Source organism: Sycon ciliatum, chromosome 4 (genome assembly GCF_964019385.1).
Source record: "Sycon ciliatum chromosome 4, ocSycCili1.1, whole genome shotgun sequence".
In the NCBI taxonomy this organism is placed as follows: Eukaryota; Metazoa; Porifera; class Calcarea; order Leucosolenida; family Sycettidae; genus Sycon; species Sycon ciliatum.
In genome coordinates this window covers 7,732,433-7,756,147 of record NC_088646.1, presented here as the reverse complement: position 1 = coordinate 7,756,147, position 23,715 = coordinate 7,732,433, and the positions used below count along the sequence as shown (strand labels likewise).

General features: G+C 48.5%; 2 protein-coding genes across 2 annotated transcripts; both read right to left on the bottom strand.

Annotated features, from left to right (window-relative positions):
* Positions 1 to 131: 131 nt before the first annotated feature.
* On the bottom strand, positions 132 to 21,439 carry LOC135814223 (E3 ubiquitin-protein ligase parkin-like). Its single transcript, XM_065327314.1, has 11 exons — positions 20,898 to 21,439; positions 10,862 to 11,039; positions 10,200 to 10,318; positions 9,174 to 9,257; positions 8,204 to 8,319; positions 6,438 to 6,574; positions 5,768 to 5,832; positions 2,425 to 2,562; positions 1,675 to 1,770; positions 800 to 908; positions 132 to 419 (listed from the first exon to the last, which is right to left on the bottom strand). Exons 1-11 carry the CDS (start codon positions 21,141 to 21,143, stop codon positions 313 to 315), a joined length of 1,395 nt encoding a protein of 464 aa, XP_065183386.1. The 5' UTR covers positions 21,144 to 21,439; the 3' UTR covers positions 132 to 312.
* On the bottom strand, positions 16,746 to 20,452 carry LOC135814222 (uncharacterized). Its single transcript, XM_065327313.1, has 2 exons — positions 20,170 to 20,452; positions 16,746 to 20,039 (listed from the first exon to the last, which is right to left on the bottom strand). Exon 2 carries the CDS (start codon positions 20,021 to 20,023, stop codon positions 17,114 to 17,116), a length of 2,910 nt encoding a protein of 969 aa, XP_065183385.1. The 5' UTR covers positions 20,024 to 20,039; positions 20,170 to 20,452; the 3' UTR covers positions 16,746 to 17,113.
* Positions 21,440 to 23,715: the final 2,276 nt, after the last annotated feature.

Genomic DNA, 23,715 nt, shown 5'->3' with positions numbered 1-23,715 from the left:
GAACAAACGATGGAATATAATCTTCAATAAAGGACGAGCAAAAAAATGCATGAAGTTCTAGCGGTATACACTGACTCGCACATGTACGAACTCACATGCACATGCACACACACCACACACACTGAAAAAAATTTAATGGTAAAGAAACGAACCGACAAATTGAAAACATAGTCAACGTGCCATTGACGGATTAGCCATCAACAGCGTAAGAATGGTAGTCTATTGGACACCAGGCAGCTGACATGGAGCTATGATGCCATTCATCAGATGGCATGACCTAATTGCTCGCCAGAATTAGACTTGAAACTAGTATCACCTTCGGCCAAACCAGTGGTTGTTCTGGCATTCGCGTCCCCACTCGGTACGACACAGCCAACACCACTCGTAGTTACAGCGACATTTCATGTGCATGCAGCCTCCTGGATGACCAACACATAGCAGTCATAGAGCAGATGCAAACGTCACACGGCATTCAACAGAGACTACAGCCATGTGACACCGTAATTCAGTTCAAGACCTAGAAGTCTATTCCTCATAAACTGCTCTACGAGCTTCTTGTCCAGCGAGTAGTACCGGGCTGGTTTTATATCTGTGGCCAAATGTCATGTGACAGTGTGTAGCTATAGCAACCATGCATTGCGCATAGGGCTGTACGGATGTATCCGCCTATGTCTATGATGCTGAAATTGGACATGGGTGATGGTGGGCCCTGTTGCTGACCAGGGACGGTACTGCACCACCCCTAAGGAGCTGGCTCCGGGCCTGGGTTCAAGTCCAGCTTTTCTTATGAAACACCTACCGTTCTTCTCAATGGCTATATTGCATCTGGGACAGGGCCGGGTAGTGTCCTGGATTATCTGCTGACTCATCGCAGCGTTCTGAGCAGCCTCCTCGGAAATTGAGATTTCCTGTATCGTGTAGACAGGATGAAGAGAAGACACAGGACAGTAGAGATAGCGTGCACGTGCGAGTACATTGTATCCAAGTTGACACATGTATTGTACATGTAAGCCTAGCCTTGTTGTCAAACAAAAAATAATCTAGAGAATACCACTAAAGCGAACGAACGATTATTCTACTATTCCACAAAAAGTGTACTGATGTAGCAAAGACACAACACAAGCGCTCAGACTCGAGTCAGAGTAGAGTCTACCATGGTCTACCACACGTAGTCTAGTCGTTGTCTGCAACACAGTACAACGTTTATACATTCAAGTCGAGAGATCTAGAGTCTCTCTCTCGCGCGATATGCAGCGCGCAAACTTCGTCCACCCGCGAATATTCGAACATTCGACCTAGATTTTATCCTATCGATTATTCGCTGAGGTCCAAGAGATCGAGGAAATTCGAATAATCGATTATTCGTTACATCACTACAAAATAACCATGACTGTATTGTACATGTATGCTGATTGTCCGTGTGACCTAGTTTGTCCCAGTCTTACGAGTAAGGGTTTGTTCGTCTCATCTGGGCTTTACGCTTTTGTTCTCTTTTATAGCGGGCCGTAACGGCATAGCGCTCATTTGGGGAGGGCGTGTGGATAGGTTTTTAACTTAAAGAGTGCAATATGGTGAGACAGAGTGAGTTGTATTCCCTGCTGACCAACACCTATTGATAACAGTGACGGAAAGGCTAAAGCACATGCAGCGGTTACACCAACGAATGGCACTCACGCTGCGCTGTATGGCCTCCGCCGTTGGCTGGAATCGGACTCTCCTATCGCACTGGCCCTGGTGAAACGCTCCCTTGCAAGTCTTGCAGAATACATGCTAGCAGAACAGTAGAGGTGATCATGAGATGCAGATCAGTTTAGGTGCGAACAGCGTCTATTGAAAATCTACAGTACACTGCACACTCCAGCAGCTTCCACAACACCACCAGTCTGAAAACGATCACAAAGAAATCACTGGGTACCTAAAGCCTACATGTATAGTAACACTTGGTGATGGTACCACGAATCTGGTTAAATGTATAACTTGTAACCATCCTTTCACAGAAACTGCAACAGTGAAACCGGGCACTGATTATCACCGCTCCATCGACCGCTTCACCATGCATAGACGCTCGCACATACAAAGTGGACTATGACCGGCGAAGGCATTTTCTTGTCCCAGGGTAGATTTGCAACCTGCAACTAGCGGCCCTGCTGTAGGAAACGAATGCTGCGTTCGCAGCCCCTCCTTTGATGTTTGCATGATTTTAAGCCACGGCATGCCAACAAGGGCCACTCCAATGAAAATTGTTGAGGTCAATGGGTTGGGTGCTTGGCATGTTGATATGAATAAATTTCTTCATAACAGACCCAGTTGTGCCGTACCTTGTTGCCCATTCTGCGTGCACAATACTGATAAAGCAATAACGAAGACCACCATACTGGTAGTGAGGGGTACACCATCCCATACCAATCACTACCTCCTCCTTACTCTGCAATATGGACACTGAATGCGTCGCGAATGATTGCCTTCCAGTTCAATAGGGTTGCCACATCGTGGATGGGGGCATGACACACCGCCGTTCTTCAGGACGAAATCCTCCATGGCGAACTTCTGATAACGCTCGTACTGCAAACAGTGAAAAGAGAGAAAAAAATACACCGACTAAAACTAAAAGTAATGATGATGTTTGTGTCCATCACAGTACTGTAATACCCTCCTTCAAGCAACGTAGCTGTACCCCCCCCCCCCCCCTCTCCTTCAAGCAACGTAGCTGTACCCCCCCCCCCCCCCTCTCCTTCAAGCAACGTAGCTGTACCCCCCCCCCCCTCTCCTTCAAGCAACGTAGCTGTACCCCCCCCCCCCTCTCCTTCAAGCAATGTAGCTGTACCCCCCCCCCCCCCCCTCTCCTTCAAGCAATGTAGCTGTACCCCCCCCCCCCCCTCTCCTTCAAGCAACGTAGCTGTACCCCCCCCCCCCTCTCCTTCAAGCAACGTAGCTGTACCCCCCCCCCTCTCCTTCAAGCAATGTAGCTGTACCCCCCCCCCCCTCTCCTTCAAGCAACGTAGCTGTACCCCCCCCCCCCCCTCTCCTTCAAGCAATGTAGCTGTACCCCCCCCCCCTCCTTCAAGCAACGTAGCTGTACCCCCCCCCCCCTCTCCTTCAAGCAACGTAGCTGTACCCCCCCCCCCCCTCTCCTTCAAGCAACGTAGCTGTACCCCCCCCCCCTCCTTCAAGCAACGTAGCTGTACCCCCCCCCCTCTCCTTCAAGCAACGTAGCTGTACCCCCCCCCCTCCTTCAAGCAACGTAGCTGTACCCCCCCCCCCTCTCCTTCAAGCAACGTAGCTGTACCCCCCCCCCCTCTCCTTCAAGCAATGTAGCTGTACCCCCCCCCCTCCTTCAAGCAACGTAGCTGTACCCCCCCCCCCCTCTCCTTCAAGCAACGTAGCTGTACCCCCCCCCCCCCTCTCCTTCAAGCAACGTAGCTGTACCCCCCCCCCCCCTCCTTCAAGCAACGTAGCTGTACCCCCCCCCCCCCTCTCCTTCAAGCAACGTAGCTGTACCCCCCCCCCCCTCTCCTTCAAGCAATGTAGCTGTACCCCCCCCCCCCCCTCCTTCAAGCAACGTAGCTGTACCCCCCCCCCCCTCTCCTTCAAGCAACGTAGCTGTACCCCCCCCCCCCCTCTCCTTCAAGCAACGTAGCTGTACCCCCCCCCCTCCTTCAAGCAACGTAGCTGTACCCCCCCCCCTCTCCTTCAAGCAACGTAGCTGTACCCCCCCCCCCCTCTCCTTCAAGCAACGTAGCTGTACCCCCCCCCTCTCCTTCAAGCAACGTAGCTGTACCCCCCCCCCCCTCCTTCAAGCAACGTAGCTGTACCCCCCCCCCCCCTCTCCTTCAAGCAACGTAGCTGTACCCCCCCCCCCCTCCTTCAAGCAACGTAGCTGTACCCCCCCCCCCCTCTCCTTCAAGCAACGTAGCTGTACCCCCCCCCCCCCTCTCCTTCAAGCAATGTAGCTGTACCCCCCCCCTCCTTCAAGCAACGTAGCTGTACCCCCCCCCCCCCTCTCCTTCAAGCAACGTAGCTGTACCCCCCCCCCCCCTCTCCTTCAAGCAACGTAGCTGTACCCCCCCCCCCCTCCTTCAAGCAACGTAGCTGTACCCCCCCCCCTCTCCTTCAAGCAACGTAGCTGTACCCCCCCCCCCCCCTCTCCTTCAAGCAATGTAGCTGTACCCCCCCCCCCCTCTCCTTCAAGCAACGTAGCTGTACCCCCCCCCCCCTCTCCTTTAAGCAACGTAGCTGTACCCCCCCCTCTCCTTCAAGCAACGTAGCTGTACCCCCCCCCCCTCCTTCAAGCAACGTAGCTGTACCCCCCCCCCCCCCTCTCCTTCAAGCAACGTAGCTGTACCCCCCCCCCCCTCCTTCAAGCAACGTAGCTGTACCCCCCCCCCCCCTCTCCTTCAAGCAACGTAGCTGTACCCCCCCCCCCTCTCCTTCAAGCAATGTAGCTGTACCCCCCCCCCCCCCTCCTTCAAGCAACGTAGCTGTACCCCCCCCCCTCTCCTTCAAGCAACGTAGCTGTACCCCCCCCCCCCCCTCTCCTTCAAGCAACGTAGCTGTACCCCCCCCCCCCCTCCTTCAAGCAACGTAGCTGTACCCCCCCCCCCCCCTCTCCTTCAAGCAACGTAGCTGTACCCCCCCCCCCCCTCTCCTTCAAGCAATGTAGCTGTACCCCCCCCCTCCTTCAAGCAACGTAGCTGTACCCCCCCCCCCTCTCCTTCAAGCAACGTAGCTGTACCCCCCCCCCCCCCCTCTCCTTCAAGCAACGTAGCTGTACCCCCCCCCCCCTCCTTCAAGCAACGTAGCTGTACCCCCCCCCCCCCCCTCTCCTTCAAGCAACGTAGCTGTACCCCCCCCCCCCCCTCTCCTTCAAGCAACGTAGCTGTACCCCCCCCCCCCCTCTCCTTCAAGCAACGTAGCTGTACCCCCCCCCCCCCTCTCCTTCAAGCAACGTAGCTGTACCCCCCCCCCCCTCTCCTTCAAGCAACGTAGCTGTACCCCCCCCCCTCTCCTTCAAGCAATGTAGCTGTACCCCCCCCCCCTCCTTCAAGCAATGTAGCTGTACCCCCCCCCCTCCTTCAAGCAACGTAGCTGTACCCCCCCCCCTCTCCTTCAAGCAACGTAGCTGTACCCCCCCCCTCCCCTTCAAGCAATGTAGCTGTACCCCCCCCCCTCCTTCAAGCAATGTAGCTGTACCCCCCCCCCCCTCTCTCCTTCAAGCAATGTAGCTGTACCCCCCCCCCCCCCTCTCCTTCAAGCAATGTAGCTGTACCCCCCCCCCCCCTCCTTCAAGCAATGTAGCTGTACCCCCCCCCCCCCCTCCCCTTCAAGCAATGTAGCTGTACCCCCCCCCCCCCCCCCCTCCTTCAAGCAATGTAGCTTTTTGGCAAGTATACAGCCATGTGTTTCAACCAGGGAGTAGTATTTTACTACTGCCTGGTTTCAACCATGCACCATGTGGTACTAGTCTAGCACTGGATGAACGCCTTCCAATTCATAGGTCGATGTGCCCTATACTGTCATAGTCTGCTAGAATCGTGGAGAATCCCCTGGGTTTACCTGCTTACAGTTCGAGAATAAGGGACACGTAGCACACACACACACATGCATACATACATGCACACCTAGTAGGCTACTTTGAAGTACATTGTATGCCATGTTGTTTTCACAGCATCATGTAGACTTCTCTCTTCCTGCCTGGATTTCCCCGCATGTGCGCATTGCACAGCTGACTTGCTGGATTATTTGCAGAGCTAGACAGCTGCTGACTCACCTGCTCCTCTCCCAGAAGGTGGAAATGATGTATCTCATCGATGAATGAGTCGTCGCAGCCAGGCGCTATGTTGCCATATGTACAACAAGAAAGCACATGAGCATGTTCATGAATAATTTATGATTTACCTTGAATCGTGCAAGAACACTTGGCCATCATCAGATTTCAAAAAAAGCAGTACTACAGTAAAAAATAATGTCACCTCTAGGTTCTAGCACTAGTACTAGTACCTGGAAACAAATAACCGCGTATCACAGTCTCAATAGTTCCCCAGTTGGCATATAGTACAAGCTCTTCTCAAAGTGGCATGCTGCTGCTGGAAGTACATGCTAGCCGTCCAGACTATGCAGTCACATTATACTTCAAAGCAGATAACTTTGGCGGTGGTGAAATTTTTTTTGCTAAAAGGGGAGGGGGACTTTCGCTAAAGTCTAGACTCACCAATCTAAAGTGTGCGTTCTGCAAAGCACTTCTTTTATGACGTGAGAATCTGATCGCCAACATATTTCCTCGCAAATCCGCGCTGGTTTACAAATTGCTAAAGTTTCTACCTGCCAAAACTAGCCATTTTACAATAGTCGGCATGGTGCTCTTTAGCAGTTATGCTAGTGTTTCTGGCAAAGATGCCACTGCGTGCTGTCTGATTCTACGTGCAGCATGCAACACTGACCAGGGCAGCTGATACTGTAGCCACGCGGCCGGTCGACATAAGAGCGGTCGTTGAGCTTGGTGATGCCATACGTGTTGAAACACTCCAAACACATCACATGGTTGTTATCGCACGGGAACACCACAATCACCTTATGCCTGGAGAGAGAGAGAGAGGGGGGGGGGGGGGGCATTGGTCAAGCAGATAAACAAACATTGTTTTCACGGGTGTGTCTTTTTTAAAGGATGTGATCATGGTCATTAATTCATATCCTTGCCGGTAACGTTAGTATGCCACTAGGAAAAACTGCCTGCTGAAAGAGTATCTTAAATAAAATAAAACTTCTCATCACAACCTATGTTTAAAGGGGAAGTTAAGGCAAAAATTTCACCAGTTGTAGTCTTCGGGGTGCTGAGTCGAATGGTCTTGGTCCGAGAAGGGCTGAGACGCTCCCTTCCTACTTGAATCCCAATCGAACTCGCGCACTTCCACCGAAACTGAGTGACTGCGCCCTACTAGATGGGGATTTGTATGCAAAATGTCACTAAAAGCGCCATTTCGTTCTTATAAAAGCACGGATGACCGCGATTGGCCCATATGTTGTAGTCTTTTGGATGCTGAGTCGACTGGTTTTGGTCCGAAAAGGCTGCGATGCAGCGTTCCTCCTTTATTCCCAATCGAACATGGTTGAACAAGCGGTCACGTGCTCCTGCGTACGCCAGTCACCTGGTCACCGTGCCTGCAGGGTACAACTTACTAGCCTGTTTGACCTTTTTTGGGTGCAGTCCTGTCACTCGAGTTGAACTCGAGTTGAACCTTGGTGTGAAAGTTGTCGCCTGCTGGCGTGGTGACCGGCCAGGTGATTTGGGCACCCAGGAGCACGTGACCACTTGTTCAACCATGTTCGATTGGGAATAAAGGAGGAACGCTGCATCGCAGCCTTTTCGGACCAAAACCAGTCGACTCAGCGTCCAAAAGACTACAACATATGGGCCAATCGCGGTCATCCGTGCTTTTATAAGAACGAAACGGCGCTTTTAGTGACATTTTGCATACAAATCCCCATCTAGTAGGGCGCAGTCACCCAGTTTCGGTGGAAGTGCGCGAGTTCGATTGGGATTCAAGTAGGAAGGGAGCGTCTCAGCTTTCTCGGACCAAGACCATTCGACTCAGCACCCCGAAGACTACAACTGGTGAAATTTTAATTTTTGCCTTAACTTCCCCTTTAAGGCTCTACAATATCACCCTGCGTGTTGGTAAGCTCTTAGCTCTGAGTACTCCAAGCTCTCAAAGCACTGCTAGGCTGGCTGATTGAGATCAATGCATCTGGCGACACTAGCGGGATGAGGCAAAGCGAGTTGACGTCAGTTGAACCTTTTCACTGCGACTATCACGACTGGTTTCCCATACTCAACGTGAAGTGTAAACCATGATCCAGGATTGAACTCTTGGAACATTCATTTTTTCTGCATTTTAGCCCAGAGTAACTTGTACACTTTACACAGAATGGATGCAACGTGTCGATGTAGATGTACATGTACAGAATAATTGTTCCAGTGCCAGAAGTAAATGTTGTGCTCACAATGGAAAGCTCCAGCCTGAAGCTTTGAGTTTGTCTCACACAATGCGCCTGGAAGGGAATTTGTGCAGCTTGTTGGCCGCTACCTGTAATTGTGTGCTGACTCTCTTTCAAAGTGCATTCGAGTGGATTTCGACAGCAAGAATGTGCATGCATGCCATGATTCCGGATCAAAGACTAAGTACATGTACTAGTAAGCTCAACGTACTCTGATTCCATGCAGACAATGCAAGGCATGTTGTACGTATTGTACTGAAGCAGGTCGAGGACAATGCAATTTCCGCCATCTTCTCCCTTGTGACGGGAACACTTGAAGTAGAACTCCTGTGCATACGGGCGCCAACATTAGCAAATAAGAATACATGTTAGGTGCGCAAATCCAATGAAAAACTTTCAAGAATGCAATGACAGCGACCGCAGGCTGACCTAATCCTGAATATGTCCAGGTTTCAATTCTTAGTTCAAAGCATGCATGTGTTACCCTAGCACCTTGAACTTGCTAGACCAGCGCTTTGGCCGAGTGGTTGTAGGCTTGCGTGCGAATCGCAAGGTCCCGAGTTCGAGACCCGCGCTGGGAGCAGGGAGCGTATACTGTGCCAACAAATGCGGTGATGCATGCGTGAACCACTATACATGCAAGGAACTGCGCCAACACCCAAGGTCAACTGGGTACTCACTACTCGGAGTGAGGGTAACATGGATTAAGCTAACGAGGTTCGCCCCTTGTCGGCCATTGGTTGTGAGAGTTACCACCTCCCCCTCGCCGTTAGGCGCTGTATCTGCCACCCTGGTATTACAGGCATGGTGGTGGCCTGGCACGAGCGAACATTCCAAAGCTAGTTGTGTTTCTCAACGCAATTGTATAGCCAGTTGTAACGCGGACGTGCGAACTTTACTTACAAGTACTTTACATTGAACTTGCTTTACGCCTGGAATGCCAAGTGGAGTCATTTGACACCTTGGACAACCTTTCTGCACTAAACCATAATTATGCAAGGGTGCCAAGGAAAGTAAGGAAACGTCACAAACTGCATATCTGCATCTAATTTTTTTAAGCGATGGCAACTTGAAACATGTAAATGCTTCTACTTTCTAGGCTTGACGTTCTTGGAACCTCATGCATGCCGGGTGTAACAAGTAAAAAAACAATGTACGTTGATCTGTGGGCATCGACTCACCGCTTCTTCTGCTTTGCATGAATGCTGGCCACAGAGACCTCTGATTCTGCCCTTCACCTTCACATCTTCCCAGCATGATGGGCCCTATTAGAGCAGTGGTATGAGTACACATGTGTACACATGCACGTGAACACCCACACACACACACACACACACAATGTACCACCCACACACATATACACACACACACACATACACACACACACACACACACACACACACACACACACACATACACACACACACTGTACTTGCTCACTGCCAAAATTGGTCACGTGGGTCTCCCCGGGAGAGGAGGAAGGGACTCAAAAGGAATCTGGGAAAGATGACCCAATTGGCTATTGAACAGCCCAACAGCTAACACCCCCTGGAATCCCCAAACTCTGGGTGGACTGAGAAATGATCCCACTTATGGGCTCGCACACGTGCACGCACACACGCACACACACACACGCACACACACACGCACACGCACACACACAAAGTGGTCACTGGTTAACGATTGCACCTTACTTTTCGGAATCAATGCCGGCTTTCGGCGCGTGAGGTGCATATGTGTGTGTGTGTGTGTGTGTGTGTGTGTGTGTGTGTGTGTGTGTTTGTGTGTATTTGTCTGTCAGTCTGTTCATCTGTATCTGATCCAATAATTGATACCTACTCCTCACCCAGTGGATAGAAGTCTATAACAACGGATATTAGGTGTTGTATAATCTACACTCCATCCAGACTTAAAGTTTGGATGTAATATCATGGAAACCTTGATCTTTTCCGCAATATCTTCTTCCAGAACCTTTTGGAGTGACCATGCAATTCTTCACGTCAAATTAGTGATGGGGGAAAGTCAAAAGTCAAAGATAATTTTACGATGCTACATTGTCTGTGATGGATCCAAAGCTCATTCCCGTACTGATTCCCATGTGAAATGCTGAGCCCAAATTCGACCCATATCAGCTTTGGTGAGCTTCAGTCTATTTTTTTCTGAATGAACTGCACTCGGCCGCATGCTACAGTATAGCATACTCGTACCTGGGATAGGAAGAAAGCGTCATCTTTACATGCTGCACAGCGAACTCGTAGCTTTCCCTGTGCGACTCCCTTGCATCTGGGGTCCTTGCAGTATATATAGAACTTTGCCGGGCTTTTCTCTGTGCAGAACACACACGGACAAAGGCGGATGCCCAGCACATGATACCGCACAACATCGAGAGGAATGAGAGTTATTCAATTGTGCTGACGCTACTTGATCTGATGGAATCGTGAAATACACAGTGGCTAGCAGCAGTTTTTAAAGTAGTTGGCATGAGTTGCATTGCTCCTGATCGGTAGACAGGAGCAGCAACAATACTGTCCACTCCCGCAGCTCAACAATTGCCGTGAAACTTCAAACACGTACCTGCTTGGGACGTAACAATCTGTACTTTATGGCCCAGGTACTCTTTATCGGAGGTCCAATGACTGCGAGAGGATAAAAGACTGCTTCGCTTCGCTTCCAATGCAAAGACAAAACAAGGTTATGCCCAGAGCTTTGCTTTGCTGAAGTTCTGCTGCACTTTCACCGGATACACACAAATGTCTGTGTGACTTCGTCACCGGAAACTCATACCCAATCAATATTCAATACCTATGTATGTGAACACAGTACAGTGTGTGCAGGCAGCAGCAGCTAGTCAAACTGTGCTCATACATACCAGGTTTATCTGCAGCCGTTGCCGTGCCGCCATCAACCGCAGTGTTTTCACTCCGGGTCGGGCTCGCAAGGTCGACGTTTGTGAGCGAAGGAGCGCCTGGAGTTGGCGGCAGTAGCGCGTGGATTCCAGAATGATTCGCAATTGCATGCAAGATGCTTTGAGTCTCCACCTCGTAGTCCTGTAACCCCAAACACAGGGAACAGACGCCACTATTCACGGAGAAAGAAGCCAAAATAGCAAGCCATGCACAATGTCACCAACACCCCGCTGTAACATGGGCCAGGGAAAGCATATACAAACTTTTGGTTGAATGTATTCTTTTGTCAAAAATAAGAGTAGAGCCCACACACTCTCTTCCATTATTGCAGTGTTAAAAATAAGAGGAAAAGAAAACGGCAGCCGGAAATAACCTTGCACAGAGAATATTTTTTCGGAATATTGTTATCTTTTTCATGTTTGCCAAAAGAAACTGCGTTCATCCGAAGGATTGCTAATGCTGTCCCTGTCCCTGCATGTACCATATCCCAAATCTGTACCTGACTACTGTACGCTGTATGGATTCCTTTGGCAGGAGTCAAATCCGGTGATACTTTGCAGAATTCGATTGACTCCATGACCCACCAACCAACTACAATGTAGAAACTGCATAGCTACATTTCCAGAATATCCAGGTCTTTCTTACTACACACTGTATGACATTATAGACTGCTTTGGACCACAATATAATAGGCTCTTCCACTGCTTCACGGATCACATATTTGCAGTAGTGTATACTGTGATCCATGAGTCACGTGCACATGCAAGACCATCTGACCGCAAAATCCCCACGACGCAGCTCACCAGATCAAGGTGTGGGCCCTCTTTCTCTCTCTCTCTCTCTCTCTCTCTCTCTCTCTCTCTCTCTCTCTCTCTCCCTCTCCCTCTCCCTCTCCCTCTCCCTCTCCCTCTCCCTCTCCCTCTCCCTCTCCCTCTCTTCACTTAGTGGAGTCGAGTCAAGCGAGCTGCAACTCCCGGTGCCGAAAGGCGGGCTGATGACCCTATATGGCTACTTCCCCTTGTCTAACCCCCAAGACGAAAATGATAGTAGCCGACTGGCCGAAATTAAACAGGAAAGAAAAGAAAAGACCATCTACATACATGTATATCTGGCTGCTAGCTAAGGGGCCGTCCGTAAATACATGCATTTACTTAGAGACGTCTAACAGGCGTTTCCGGCGGGTGGGTTCGCCTGCAAGGCGTTTCTAAAAATTACATTTCGGAGTGCATGCATATCATACCGCGCGTGTACATCATTATGTACATGACTGTACATGTAGCACTGCTACAGCTAGTAGTAGTACAGGCAGGCGTTGAGACGCACTACACTGCACTGCACTGCACACGTCACGGCAGAGTAGACAGGGAGACAGCGACACATACAATGTAACTGTTCGCTATAAAGGGTCAATTTTGTACGGGTTCAAACAGGGACAAGGACGAGGGTTCGCTATATCACGAAATTCGCTATATGCGAGTTTGTTATAAGTGAAGTCGACTGTACTGTATATGTGTGCATAATATACATGTACCGTACTGGCAATATATGTTGCCGCGTAACGCGTAACGCAGGGGGTGCGGCGTAACGCGCGACCAGGCTAGTGCGACAAATTTTCGTTGAGTTCGTAACGCGCGTCCGGCGGGGTGCGGCGATCTTTTCACTCAAAATTATTATTTATTATTATTCTTTGCCTCTCCGCGTTTGCATCAGGGTGTGTTACTACAAAAATCAACAAATCAACATAATACACATCCACCCCTAGCATTCGCTCAGGCCGCTCAACAAGTCAAAAGACAGTAAGGACAAGAGAAAGCGAGGGAAGGGTCACAGAGCAGCGGGGTCGAAGGCAGGAAAAAAGAAACAGGAGGCAAAGGATACTGAAGAAATATATCAGATTGTCCATTGAATTCACCATCACTCAAAATGATGCGGCAAAAGCAAAAAAATGATGCGGCAATAGCAAAAAAGTGATGCGGCAATAGCAAAAAAAGGACTGCGGCAATATAGAAACCTGTGTAACGGCTCCTGTGCGACTTTGCATGTAACGCCCTGCGTGCGGCAAACATGTGCCAATGTAACGCTTCATGGCCTCACTGCGGCAACATATATTGCCAGTACGGTATATGGTGTTTATTATAAGTGGTATTTTCTGCGTTTTTGGGGGCTTTTCTGGGGGTGGGTGCGTGGGTCAAGAAAGAAACGCCTGTTAGACGTCTCTAAGTAAATTTACGGACGGCCCCTAAATCATTGAAAGATGTCAGAAAAAGCATGGTAAATTTTAGTAGAAGTCTTCTGTGCTTTCCTGATTGAAGTGTACATGTGAATGGCTTCATTGCAAAACGCGCTAAACGCCAATCTCATGCATATGGCGTTTTCGGTGTCAATCGAATCAGTAGGGATCACTGCATCTGATGGCCAAAATGAATTCTCCAAAACGAGACATATCCCACTGAAAATCAACGTTGAAGTTGACGTTCTACTGCAAAACGCGATAAACACCACCGATGTTTTCGAGCAAAGTGCGACATATCCTGTCGCGCGGGCCAGTGTGACCTGGCTGTGACAAGCCAGCGAGTGCTGACGCAGCACGTGGCAAACATCGCGACTATAAATTGTAGACTGAGTCTGTGCAAAATGTCGATGTCAGAGTTCAAAGTACATGTACAGTGCTTTCGTGTTGTTGCTTTGTAGCAGCTACATCTACGTTGTCATTTCGTTCTTTTCGTATCATCTCCTTCGTTGCTGTTGTTTTTTCACTTTCGAAACTGCAAAGGGCAGCATGCTAGAGGCGTCAGGGATGGACGACACTGCTGCTGCTGCTGAGCTCCTTCAGAGTTTCGAACTCAGTGAAGTCGTTGCACTTGTATTTTCTAATCTTATACATGTAATACTGATTAGTCCGGCAAATATATCTGGTTTTGCCCAAAAATATTGAAGAATCACCTTGCTTGAGAAAATGGATGGCCCCTGATTTTTGAGAAAGCCTGTATTTGCATACATCACCCTACTCTTCTCATCTGCTAAGCAGGGGCGGATCCAGGGGGGGGGGGGGGTTCGGGGGGTTCGGGGGGTTCGAACGAACCCCCCTGATTTTTTTCGACCATAGACAGTTCGGGCGTGACCACGAACCCATGCCCGTGCGACGTGCTCGCCCCATGCTATGGCCTGCAGGCCAGAGCGGTCCGCTAGCTATGCAGCTTGGTAGATCTATATTATGACATAGTCATTGAACATTGTTGTCTTGTACGTAGCTGTAGATAATACAAAGACTAAAGTAGATCTGCACTGAATATAGATCTACAGCTAAGCGGTCGCTTCGGAGAAAGAGGTGCATGCATTTGTTGAGCTGCTGCGGAAACTTCGAAAGTACTGTAAAAGCAGAAATTTTCGGTGGTGTAATATTTTCGGTATTCTCCAAAATCGGCGGTTCGGTAGAGGGAAATTTTCGGTAAAACCCGTTCTTCAGGTAAGTGTACTAGTACTACATGTATACAGTATCAGTTGTACCGAAATTTTCGGTGCGTTTTATTTTCGGTAAAAATTGTCGGCACCGAAGTTACCGAAAATAAAACACCACCGAAAATTTCTGCTTTTACAGTAAGTATTAGTTTCAAAAACTAAATCCTGAATAGTGGCCGTGCAGTGCTGTAATTGTCGTCACGGCTCGTGCTTTTTGAGCTGTCTTAGAGTTCGTCGAAGCGTCTAAAAGAGGCAGGATCAAGACCAGCTGCCATTGAATTTTGGTGACACTCCAAAGAAAAGTGTAGGCACTAGTGTCGAAGGTAAAACAAAGAGCGAAACTTTGAAAATCACCTTCAAGTTCAACGTCCTATCATCCAATGATCAAAATTTCTCCGAACTGGGGACAATTATGACTGAGACACGAAAAATGCAGGAAGCCTGCCTTATACAGTGGAGTCGACCGGGCGGCTCGGAGTACAAAATTTTGGACAATTAGTACAGACAAGCTGCTGGAATCGGAAAGTACCAATCAGCTATTCTGCAGTAAAGAAATTGAAAATTTCTACCTTGTGCAGCATGTCTTCAATAATGTTTTAGCTGCAGAGTGTTGAAAACAGGGGTGCTGAAGTAACATTTTGTAAAGCAGCTGGCATGTTAAAGTATTATTTGGTGCTGTACCCATAACGTGAACGTGTGAACTTGTTATACAATCATGTACATGATTGTATATGTGTATGTCATCATTTCGTCATTGTGGGTGAGGGTGGGAAAAAATTTGAACCCCCTTGGAAAAATCCTGGATCCGCCCCTGCTAAGTTAGATTTGACCCAAACCCACCCAGTTGTTGATCACAGAAAATTGCTCCTCCTGAAAATTGGTCAAAAAGGATTGATCTCGTTTTGCAATGAAGCCCTTCACGTACAAGTCATGTGCATGTACAAGTCATGTGCATGTACAAGTCATGTGCATGTACAAGTCATGTTAGGGTGTTCAGTCACGTGACATGTGATTTCTTATTCTTTGGATTTTGGCACCAAATTTTTTTTTATTCGAAAGCTCTAGGTTTCAGGAGGATCTTGGTGAAGTTTCAGCGAAAAACAAGCAAAAGTGGCCGCGCAGTGGCCCGTTGAAGTTTTCGCCCATTCACACTATGTACACACATATTTAGTATGCGGCCAGTGGCACACACCAGCATTTCTGCCATCCAAACCCAAAAAACAAAGTTGCTCAGATCACTTAGCTTTTTCGCAGGCATGGCACTAATAACAGAAAAGTAAATGCTGTTAAAGGGGAAGTATACCCTAAAATCAAATTTTCACCAGTTGTAGTCTTCGGGGTGCTGAGTCGAATGGTCTTGGTCCGAGGAAGCTGAGACGCTCCCTTCCTACTTGAATCCCAATCGAACTCGCGCACTTCCACCGAAACTGGGTGACTGCGCCCTACTAGATGGGGATTTGTATGCAAAATATCACTAAAAGCGCCATTTCGTTCTTATAAAAGCACGGATGACCGCGATTGGCCCATATGTTGTAGTCTTTTGAACGCTGAGTCGACTGGTTTTGGTCCGAAAAGGCTGCGATGCAGCGTTCCTCCTTTATTCCCAATCGAACATGGTTGAACAAGCGGTCACGTGCTCCTGGGTGCCAAAATCACCTGGTCACCGCGCCAGCAGGCGACAACTTTCACACCAAGGTTCAACTCGAGTTCAACTCGAGTGACAGGACTGCACCCAAAAAAGGTCAAACAGGCTAGTAAGTTGTACCCTGCAGGCACGGTGACCAGCTGACTGGTGTACGCAGGAGCACGTGACCGCTTGTTCAACCATGTTCGATTGGGAATAAAGGAGGAACGCTGCATCGCAGCCTTTTCGGACCAAAACCAGTCGACTCAGCGTCCAAAAGACTACAACATATGGGCCAATCGCGGTCATCCGTGCTTTTATAAGAACGAAATGGCGCTTTTAGTGATATTTTGCATACAAATCCCCATCTAGTAGGGCGCAGTCACCCAGTTTCGGTGGAAGTGCGCGAGTTCGATTGGGATTCAAGTAGGAAGGGAGCGTCTCAGCTTCCTCGGACCAAGACCATTCGACTCAGCACCCCGAAGACTACAACTGGTGAAAATTTGATTTTAGGGTATACTTCCCCTTTAAGTCAATTTTCCATTTTTGCTACCAACTTTCAAATTTCCCCCTTAGCAACCACCATAGCAACTGTACAAAAGTCAATGTGTTACCTCCCAAAAAACTAAGTTTCTCAGATCACTTAGCTTTTTCGCAGGCATGGCACTAATAACAGAAAAGTAAATGCTGTGAAGTCAATTTTCCATTTTTGCTACCAACTTTCAAATTTCTCCCTTAGCAACCACCATAGCAACCATACAAAATACAATGTGTCAGTGTTGGTTACCTTGAAATGCTGCCCAATTTCGACTGTGCCGAAAGGAAAACACAAAGAAGATCACTGGAATTATGCAGCATTGCATGACAAGACAAAGAGTTCATTGCTGGAGAGACAAACGGGCATGCGCCAGGATATCAAATGCAAACAAAACCACACCCATAACAGACATTACACGCTTTAGCGGATAAGAGAATGCTCAAATTAAATTTGAGAACTTTCAGAGCACATAGAAAAGATTTATAATAGATCAAGCTGAAAAGCTCAGAGAAAGATACATCATGTCCGAATTATGGCTGAACGAGGACTCTTGCAGAGTGAATTCATCGTACAGTTCCGGTTCGCTTTTATACATCATTCATCATCAACAGCGCTCGCCACATCACTGCCAGGTTCGCTGCGCTGGCGAGTCAGCTTCCTCAAGTTGGACGCCAATGTTGCAACTGGGAGAGTACGGCCAGCAGAGCTCATAAAGAACAGCTCCTTGGAAGCTTTCTGCTCCAGAACGAATTTCCGAAACTGGAGTTGTGAGCGCAATGCTGCTCTTTGACCAGTGACAGAGGAAATTGCTGCAAGCTTTTCATCGATGTTCGTCTCCTCTGTCCACAGACCATATGCCTCAATCTCCTTGGTCAACTGTTCTTTTCGTGCAATGGTGGCTTGATGCTTCTTCTCCTTTTCTGCCTGCTTTCTCTTGAGCTCTGCCAAGCGATGCTGTTGGATAGCGACCCGTCTGTCCTTGAACTGCTGACGCGCTGATGGAGCTGTTTGCCTAGCCACTTCAATCAGGTTGGACTGCTCAGCTGGTGAAAGAGACTGAAGCCATGAAGCGGTCTCGTTGTTGTTGAACAGAATCATACCTTCCAGAGCAACAGTGTCAGCATTAGGCTTCTCGCGAAGCAAACGGTCCAATTGTGCGAAGTCACGCTCACTGACAGCATTGGTCTTGCGAACCGAAGCAGTCTCAACAGCTAGGCCCGGTGCACTGTGGTACTTCCCACCCGGTAAGTGGTCCACGAGGAGACGTGCTGAGAATGAAGATAGCGTCGAGCAGAGGTAAGCGAGGATCTCCAACGTGATAGCATCATACTTCTCCGACGGCTCCACGAGAGCTGTGAATACATCGCACAGTGTGGATACCTTTGCATTGGGAAATGGCCGTGCGCTGCCGTCAAGGAGGTCGCTTGCATCTTTCGCCCAGTCGTCAAACTTGCTACTCAATGCAGTGTAGTACTTGCCAACCTCAAGCACAGAAACATCCGGATCTTCCAGCAGACACCAGAGTGGGTTGATCACAAGCTTGGACAAGATACCAAGTGCTCGAGCACCTGCAATCAACTCTGTCTCACCCAGATCTTCTTTAACAGCACGCAAAAGTTGATTGTCTCGTACACTGACGTCAACCAAAAAATGCAGCATTTTGTTGTGGAGATAATAAATACCTGCACCATTGTGGAATACAACGTAAGATCTATTTCCCCTGTACTCATCAAGAGGCAATGGTGTGTTTGTCTCAGACAGGAAAGCATGAAAGTCCGCTACGCACCCCGCTGCTTCATCACCATGCTTTTCAAAGGCTTTAGTGGTACTGTAAATAAGCCGTGCTGTGTTCCCTGTCCCCTGCCATGTCCCAGGAAGTCGCTCAGCACCAACCTTCACACCCTCACCAAAATGAGCCCTTTCCCAAACCTTTAACGCAGCTGTGCAACTATCAGCCAAGCCGACAATGTAATGCATGCCACAATAAAAACAATTTATGCGGCTCATAGACGTGCGTTCCTCCTCACTGAACCCTTCCCACCCGTCAATAATGTCTGGCAATATCTCCTTGCGATAATCTTCCACTAGCTTGTTAAAACTCTTCTGCACAATGCACCTATCGCTCATGGTGTTCTTCATGTTAGCCAGGAGTTTACTGGCAATGTTTGCATGCCCAGCCGTTGCTGCCACATCCTCAATATCGCCCAAGACTTGTTTAAATGTGTCGAACACATGCTGAGCTGTCCCGCTTTTCATTTCGACCATGCCCAAACTAAACACTTTGTCAGGAGTGGCCATTTGATAGCCCTGATAGGAAACACCCTGCTTTGATGTTCCATCACAGTGTCCAGTAGTGAACTGCTCATTTGCCAAAGAGCTTGCAACATGCAATTGTGACACCTGTCTGAGCTCAACCAACATTTGTGAAAGGGTAGCTGCACTAGGGACCTCCGAAATCTCAGCACCTGCCAGGGTCAATACAGAACGGATTACAGGACCCACATTCCAAACACCTACGTTCTTTCCTAGGAGCTCATAACAACATTGGCGGACTTCTGTGGTGTACTTTCCATCGACTTTGGAAGTGATGTGCTGCCGTGCATTGCCTACAGTTCTTTCTAGCTCCAGCTGACAAGACAGGTCCTTGACCAATTCACTGAGCTCCTTCTCCCTCTGCATGCTAACTCCAAGCTCTGCACCTAAATCACTTAGAGATGAGGTGGTGCTAGCTGACTTTGTCTTTGCATAGTTTGTCCTGCAATAAACATTATTTAGCTTGCGCTGAAGGCGCTCAACACTCTCTAAAGCACCACTCAATTCTTCTTCCACCACTTTCCTTTCCTCATCACAAACATGCACCTTTTCTTCAAGATCATTAATTTTCTCATTTCGTCTTCGCAATTTTTTCCCAATGTTACGAACCTTGTCATGTGATGCAGACAACCGGCCCTGCATTTCAACCATTTCAATTTCAATATCTGATCCGACTGCGTCGACATTGCCCACCGTAAAAACCTCGTCTGACATTTTACTACAATTTACATCACTACCTGTGCTGCTACTCCTAGTTTTATTATCTCCACAAACAGCTGCAGTGCTCTCAGATTTTGATTCTGGGACAGAAAATTCTTCACAAATTAGGTGTGACAGAGCTTCATGACGGGAAGCCTTTAGCAACTTAGCTCTTGCTGCTTGGAGACGCCTGACTTTGGAAGTGAGGGCCTTCACGGAGCATGGTACTTCAACATCCATGATCGTTGATAGCCAAGTGTGGATGGCTGACCAGGCTAAGCCCTCATCATTCATGAAATGGGTGAGCTCCAGAACAAGGCCATTCGTCACAGTCGACGTCTGGTCAAACTCCTCACGTTTTGACTTTAGCCTGTCCGAGCGACGACGCGATTCCTTGAATCCTACTGCTGCGGCGTTCAGCAGGAAGCACTTTGACAGACCAGCTTCACGACAGAACTCGCCAGGGCATCCTGATTCGCTTCGATCACTCATCGTTGCATGGCATTGCCTGCATAAAACAAATGGTCAAAAATTTGAATTTTTGAATTTTGTACAGGAATAGATGGCGCAAAAATTGAAGATTCCTTTTGAAATACTGCTCAATACGGCTGAGGTGCACGAAGACAACGATAACCTACCTTGCCAAAATCAAGGACGCGGAAGACGATGGTGCTAGTTTCCAAGTCGTGCAGTGGAGCAAACTGCCAGAAACGCGTCAGCTAAATGCTGCGACAAAACGAAAGCAACGACAACTCTGCGACAGGAAGGAGCACGGAAAAGCTGTTTGAGTCGTCGTGGAGCTGCTGCCGTACTGCAGCAGAAGACAACGACACCATCTTGCTTTGAACAGCGCGTGAGCGAGTTTTCGTGCATGACGTCAACCATGGTCAACCAGTCTTTGTCTGTGTGCCATGAAGCACGTACATTTTGAGTGGGCTTGAAGTGTGGCTGAGAACCCCGCATCAGTCACGTGACTGAACACGCTAGTCATGTGCATGTGGCCGACACAAAATACATGTGATAGACTGTGATTGTGATACTTCAAAAAGCAGTAAACGCAAAGTTTTCAGCGTATTACAACACTACTCACTACTGTACCTACAATGTAGTTGCCGGCGGATCGCTAGCCACACTTGGCAGCGCACCCTCGCGTCAAGTTTAGACAGAAACACTCTGACGCAGCCTCGCAGGTGAGTCGTCGTTGAAACTAATGTGGCAGTGGCACTGAGTCGGTTTCGAACTCGAAATATGAGAATGTATTCGAACTTTGAAGAATCATCAAAATGATCATTTAGAAAAGCGATCCTGTCAGCTTTTCTATTATTGTGTTTGCATTAGAACCGAACTAAACTTCCCAAGTCCTTACCGCTAGCGTGTGGGTGTCTTGTAGTTCCCGTCCGGCAAAGATCAGCCTGATATCCGCCGCTTCAACGCCTTGCGCTTCCGCAACCAGTCTCTTGATATCGCCCACGCTCGACGTGTTTGTTAGAGTGACCGTCAACTGCGCGTGATTGAAGCGAACATAGACGATGGGCGGTCCTCGCTCTGCCTCTGCTGCTGCTGGATCCTGCCCCTGGCCCTGGCCCTCTCCATCAGGACCAGTGCCGCTCATCGTAGGCGTTGGTTGGCACTGAGCTGCAAACTAACAGCGATGGCTCTTCAACTAATTAGGACTTCTGTCGATCCGGACTAGATTCCGATCGCATCCGTCTGATCTCGATCGAGTGCGGGGCTGCTTTCGATCGACGATCCCAACAACCAAGAGTACATAACAAAATGGGGGTTGTGTACTCTTGCAGCAACTCAGCGGCCCAGGACAAGTAAAGCTACTGAATGCCGACCTGGCACAACGACGTGCCTGGGAGTTTGTACTGCAACCGACTTGTAGTCGCAGTATGAGTGTCGCGATGTTGTTTCGACTACAAAAATAAAAAAAGCACAGCCACAGCTAGCTCCGCGTCCGGCCAGGTAGACTCGACCTACACGTAGTAGTAAGCACTAGCGCCTGTGCCAGTGGCGGCGTTGTACAGTCATGCTGTGTCAATCATAAAACATGGCGCGTTGAATCTCGATTCGTCCAGTGTGACCTGGTGACCGGGACCGACGCGCGCGCCTCTGTACTGTAGCCAGGTAGCTGTAGTGTAGACCAAGGTCCAGGACAGGTACTGAGCTGAGTCTGAGATGAGGTACTACTACTAAGTCTAGTACTACTACTAGTACAGTAGTAGATCTACTACTGGTACTAGACTAGAGTAAGTACATGTAGAAGTCTAGATAAGAGAGCTCGATCTACCTAACCTTGCTGGCGCATTGCATTGCGCTATAGCTATGTGACATGTCACAGTATGTGGGGAAGTCCGCTCCGGCCCCATTCGCTCATCGTTGCTGCATTCAACCACGTAAGCTGTCACCTGCTTGAAGAGGGTACTTTCCCTGCTTTGCCCAACACTAAAATGACTGCACTCGAAGTCTCAACGCGAATCAAGCCTTTTCAGCTTTTGAGTTTTGTTTGTGTTGACTTTTGTCATGCAGATCTACCAGCCGCTATTCTACTGCCTAGTCACCACGCGATGCGTCAACTACACGGCACTAATATGCATTCATCTACTACAGTGTATTCTTGAACCCCATCACTTGGCAACTTCTACTGGCTGAGTCTGTAGACAGTGGCTATACTGAGTAGTCTGGTGACTGCAGGTAACCTGGCTACTACCTGGTAGTAGAGGATGTGAGGCCGAGGGATCAACCTGTGCAGCTAACCGATGATAACATGGGTAAGGAGAACAACACAATCATTGCACATACACACACACACACACACACACACACACACACACACACACACACACACACACACACACATGCACATACACACACACACACACACACACACACACACACACACACACATGCACATACACACACGCACACACACACACACACACACACACACACACACACACACACACACACACACACACACACACACTGTGTTTTCTGGGTACGAGCATTATAAACTGATTTCATTTCTGAAAATTGAAAAACCAACCGGACTGAATGCGCCCTATGGCTATCCCTAACCGCCCGTTCCAGTACGAGTCATGTACAACTGACAAATAAATAGAGTAAGGCCCTCTTCAGACTACATACATAGAAAATCCAGTACAACTGAATCACATAAACCCAAAAAAGCAACATTTGTCCAAGCCTACATTCAGACTACATTCAGACTACATTCAGACTAGATTCAGACTACATTTCACATGCAACACAGGTAACCTTTGACCTTGTGCAATTGCTTCTTGCCTCCCCGGTTAATTTCCATCTAGCTGTTTCTAGCTAGTACCAGTTCTATCGCACTTATCAATCATCTGTATTGGCGTCACGCCATCGTGGAATAAAAGAATAATAATTGCGCAAGGGGATGTGCGAAGGCAGGGAGTCGCACAAAGTCTGTACGCGTGTATGACTGCCTGGTGAATACGATAAATGCAGGAAAGTTGCCGTGTACAAGGGTTCGCACCCTGCCCGAAAGGATTGGGCAGCTTTTTATGCTTCCCGCCAGATTCTTGTAGTTGTCTTGGAAACGCCTATGTAAATGTGACTTATAGGCTGTTAGTACCTAGTCTGAAGAGGGCCTATTAAAGTAAAGCTCGCACGTCGGCGTTGCAACCGGCTATACAATTGTGTTAAGAAACACAACCAGCTTACAACTGACAAACACAAAGGTATGCCGTAGAATCCCGCGGATAAGCCCATGGGCTTATCTGTTTCACAACTTCAACACAAGGACATTTCGGTGGGCTTATACGAGAACATGGGCTTATACGTGGTCATGGGCTTATACGCCGACACCAAAATTGTGCAATTGAAAAGTATCAAGGAAATGAGAAGTACATTGCTGAAAACCACTGTGCAAACAAAAACAACCGATGATTGTGTTGAAATGTAAAAAATTAAATTAAAAAAACGACATGTACTACGTACATGTACATGGTACATAATGGTATGACCAAGAGTCCTTAATTTATGGGCTCTTGGTATGACCTAGGCCCATGGGCTTGTACGATGAAGCTTTGTGATGTCCGAACTAACCCTCAGGGTTTATGCGCCGGCATGGGCTTATACGCGGGTGGGCTTATCCGCGGGATTCAACGGTATTGACATTAACCTCCATATGATGA

Coding starts and splice junctions, on each gene's coding strand:
- LOC135814222 (XM_065327313.1), bottom strand. CDS start 20,023: ATGAGTGATCGAAGCGAATCAGGATGCCCTGGCGAGTTCTGTCGTGAA.
- LOC135814223 (XM_065327314.1), bottom strand. CDS start 21,143: ATGAGCGGCACTGGTCCTGATGGAGAGGGCCAGGGCCAGGGGCAGGAT. Junction 8,320..9,173: donor CATGCAAAGCAGAAGAAGCG/GTGAGTCGATGC, acceptor CCGTATGCACAG/GAGTTCTACTTCAAGTGTTC. Junction 5,833..6,437: donor CTACAGTATCAGCTGCCCTG/GTCAGTGTTGCA, acceptor ATGGCAACATAG/CGCCTGGCTGCGACGACTCA.